At 39.0% G+C, this 3011-nt stretch overlaps 1 protein-coding gene across 1 annotated transcript in view; it reads right to left on the bottom strand.

The window, feature by feature from the left end:
* Nucleotides 1-3011, bottom strand: part of OCIAD1 (OCIA domain containing 1) — a gene marked incomplete in the record, with an annotated part of 34655 nt that overhangs the window by 15401 nt on the left and 16243 nt on the right. The window contains 1 exon segment of the mRNA XM_014591959.2: nucleotides 208-255. Within this exon segment, the coding sequence (XP_014447445.1) occupies nucleotides 208-255 (48 nt within the window).

Here is a 3011-nt window from a genome sequence, read left to right as displayed (position 1 = left end):
TGCGGGGTTGTGGGAGCTCCTTTCAGCTAAGTCCTGATCTGTGATGCTCACAATAGATCATCTGAATAGTTCATTTACTGAAAAGTTTAAAATGAACTGATTTGTCAGAGTATACAACCACATGAGAGTAAAAGACAACATCTCAACAAAAGTAATTTTATTTAGATTTAAAAAAGCTTTAAGAACTACAGCGTTGTTTATACTTACATATAAGTTTGGGAATAGAGCCATATTTGGGATGACTTGAAAGGATTCCTAAGGAATAAAAAAAGAGTTAAATATTTCTGGGTAACACGTTAGAGGGAAAACCAGTATGAGCTATCCTTAAATGCTAGCTCACAACATTAGCTCTTTCCATTAAGCTAGAGAATTCTAAGCTATTTAAAAGAGAACCAACACAGTTTTGATTAATAAAAAACATAAGGAAAATCCAAGACTCTACAAACTATTTAAGTAAATTTAGAAAGATCACTTAATACAAAAAATAGGGGGGAAAAAATCAAAAAGTCAAACAATAAAAAAACCAAAATATTTTCTATTTACCAAGATGAAATAAAAAACCTGCATTAAAAAAAGATACAATTTATTGTAGCACCAAAATCACCTGAGACTCAGAAACAAATCTAATGACAGATCTGTGCACTGAAAGCAATGAAAGCTAAATGAGAGATACCATACTCATGAACTGAAAGACTCAATAGTATAAAGGTGGCAATTCCCCATGAATTAATAAATTTACTGCAATTTCTACTAAAATCAAGGTTTTGCAAACCTTTAAGAGCTTAGTAAAAAAAAAAAAAAAAAGATCACATGGAGAGAAAGGGCCACAGCAATACTGAAGAAGAACAAAACCAGAGAGCTCATGACAACGCGACAGTGATGACATGACGACAGCCTGGTCTGAGTGTGAGAACAGGTAAACCGACCACAACTAGAAGAGTCCAGAGACAGAGCCACACATGCAAGGACAAAGGCCACACTGCTGTCAGTGAACAAAAACGGTCCTTCCAAAATTTGGTGCTGGGGCAGTTACATACGCACACAGGGAGGAATACCTTGATCCTACCTCATACAACATTTAAATCAATTCCAGAGAGTTTGCAAATTTAAATATAAAATATAAACGTATACAAGCTTAAGAGACCACACCAATGTTGTCAGAGAATACAAGATCTTAAAAAGACCACAAGAGCCACTCATCATAAGGGGAAAAATCTAATGAACTGGGTTCTATTAACATTAACTAGAATTCATCAGAGTGGGTAATAGTAACAATGTATGTATCAAATAAAAGACTTTCTTGGGGGGACCAGCAGTTAGCGTAATGGCTATGTCACTGGACTCCCATGTAGTTGACCGCAGTTTGAGTCCCAGATTCGGTGGCTTAAACTCAAGCCAGGTGCATGGGCGTACGTGTGCCCAAGATCCTAAGAGGAGACTGGAGAAGGGATTGCAGCATGGCCATCCCCCTGGGGAGTGATTTCTCACTTTCTGTCCCTCTGTCTCTCTGTCTTTCTGGCAAGCGCACACAACCTATAGCAAAAACCTCTTTAAAAAAAAAAAAAAAAAAAACATTTTTTGGGGGGCGCAAAAAAAGACTTTCTTGGGGTCGGCAGGTGGTATGGTGGTTGAGGGCGCTGGACTCCCACATGGCTGATGGCTGTTTGAGTCCCAGACCTGGCAGCTTGCTTTCTCGCTTTCATTCTGTCCCTCTGGTCAAATTTATAAAAAATAAAAAATAGGTAAATTAATAAAGTTAAATAAAATAATTCTTAAAAAAATAAAAACTTGTCTTCTAGAAATACATAGCACAAAACCATCAGAATAAAAGACAATCCAATGCAGAAATAGACTGTAACGGACTTGAAAACACATAAATGGGGTATAAACAAAAGGTCAAGTTCATTAGTCACAGGGAGATGCAAATTAAAACCACAGTCAGCATCGCTGTTCATTTACCACAAAGGCTAACTATACCAGACGCAAAAATAGCCAGAGCTGGTGAGAGCGTAGGAGTATAAACTGGTTCAAAATAGCTGGGAAGTGTCTACTAAAGCTGAATAAAAACATACATCATCTATAACCTAGCAGAACACCTACAGGAGACACTACTGATGGCAGACCACCTGTGTGCTCCACCTTGGAGATCCCCAGTTGCCACAGCACAGTAGGCTGGATGAACTGAGGCGTATTCACAAACCACATACAACAGTGGAGAACAATCCAGTGGTGTGCTGAGAAACCAGGTCTGCTGATTTTGTGGGGTAATGGTACCGATTGTTTAATGCAGCCTGCCAAGTTCCGATAATTTAAGTCAGTTCTCAGAAACCAATACAAGCTAGTCTCAGCAACCACTGGGTAAACCTCACAAACAATGCTGCAAGAACCTATGCAAAAGACAAAATAAAAAACTTAACTATATAAAATGACATATAATTAAATACAAAAACAGAACTAAGGTATGCTGTTAGCCTCAGTTACTTCACTTAATCCACTGGATTAAAGAAGAGACAAAGGAGGATGGTAAAAAGTTTGCATTAATCATTTAAAAAATTGTTCATTCTGTTGCCAATTAATTCAGACCACTAATAACACAGAGACACATGCTATGGAGGAGGGATGTAACAGTGAGTGAGACATTCCTTACCCTCACCTCACGGAGTTTACAGTCTGCAGGGGGAATTAAGACAATGCAGCGCCTTCATCCACTCGACCATGAGTACCTAAGATGTAAACTACTTACCCCCCATGTTAGGTAACATCCTGTTCTCCTAAGGGAAAGTAGCAAGAATGGAAGAAAACAGACTTCTTAAAAGTTTAATTCAACGCTGCAAGCTACGGTTACATTCAGTGCAGTGGCAGTGTGGTAGACTGTTCATGGACAGGTTTAAGAGCCTGAGTTACTGGAGAAGGCAGATAAAGGACAGCAGCGAAGGACAAAGCCCTCCTTTCATATCCAGAGAGGCAGGGGTGCTATTCTGACGTGGGGAGAGGAGGAATTGGTTTTAGGG

The sequence above is a fragment of the Tupaia chinensis genome, unplaced genomic scaffold (genome assembly GCF_000334495.1).
Source record: "Tupaia chinensis unplaced genomic scaffold, TupChi_1.0 Scaffold000054_1, whole genome shotgun sequence".
Taxonomy (NCBI): Eukaryota; Metazoa; Chordata; class Mammalia; order Scandentia; family Tupaiidae; genus Tupaia; species Tupaia belangeri.
This window is presented reverse-complemented; position numbering and strand designations above follow the sequence as displayed.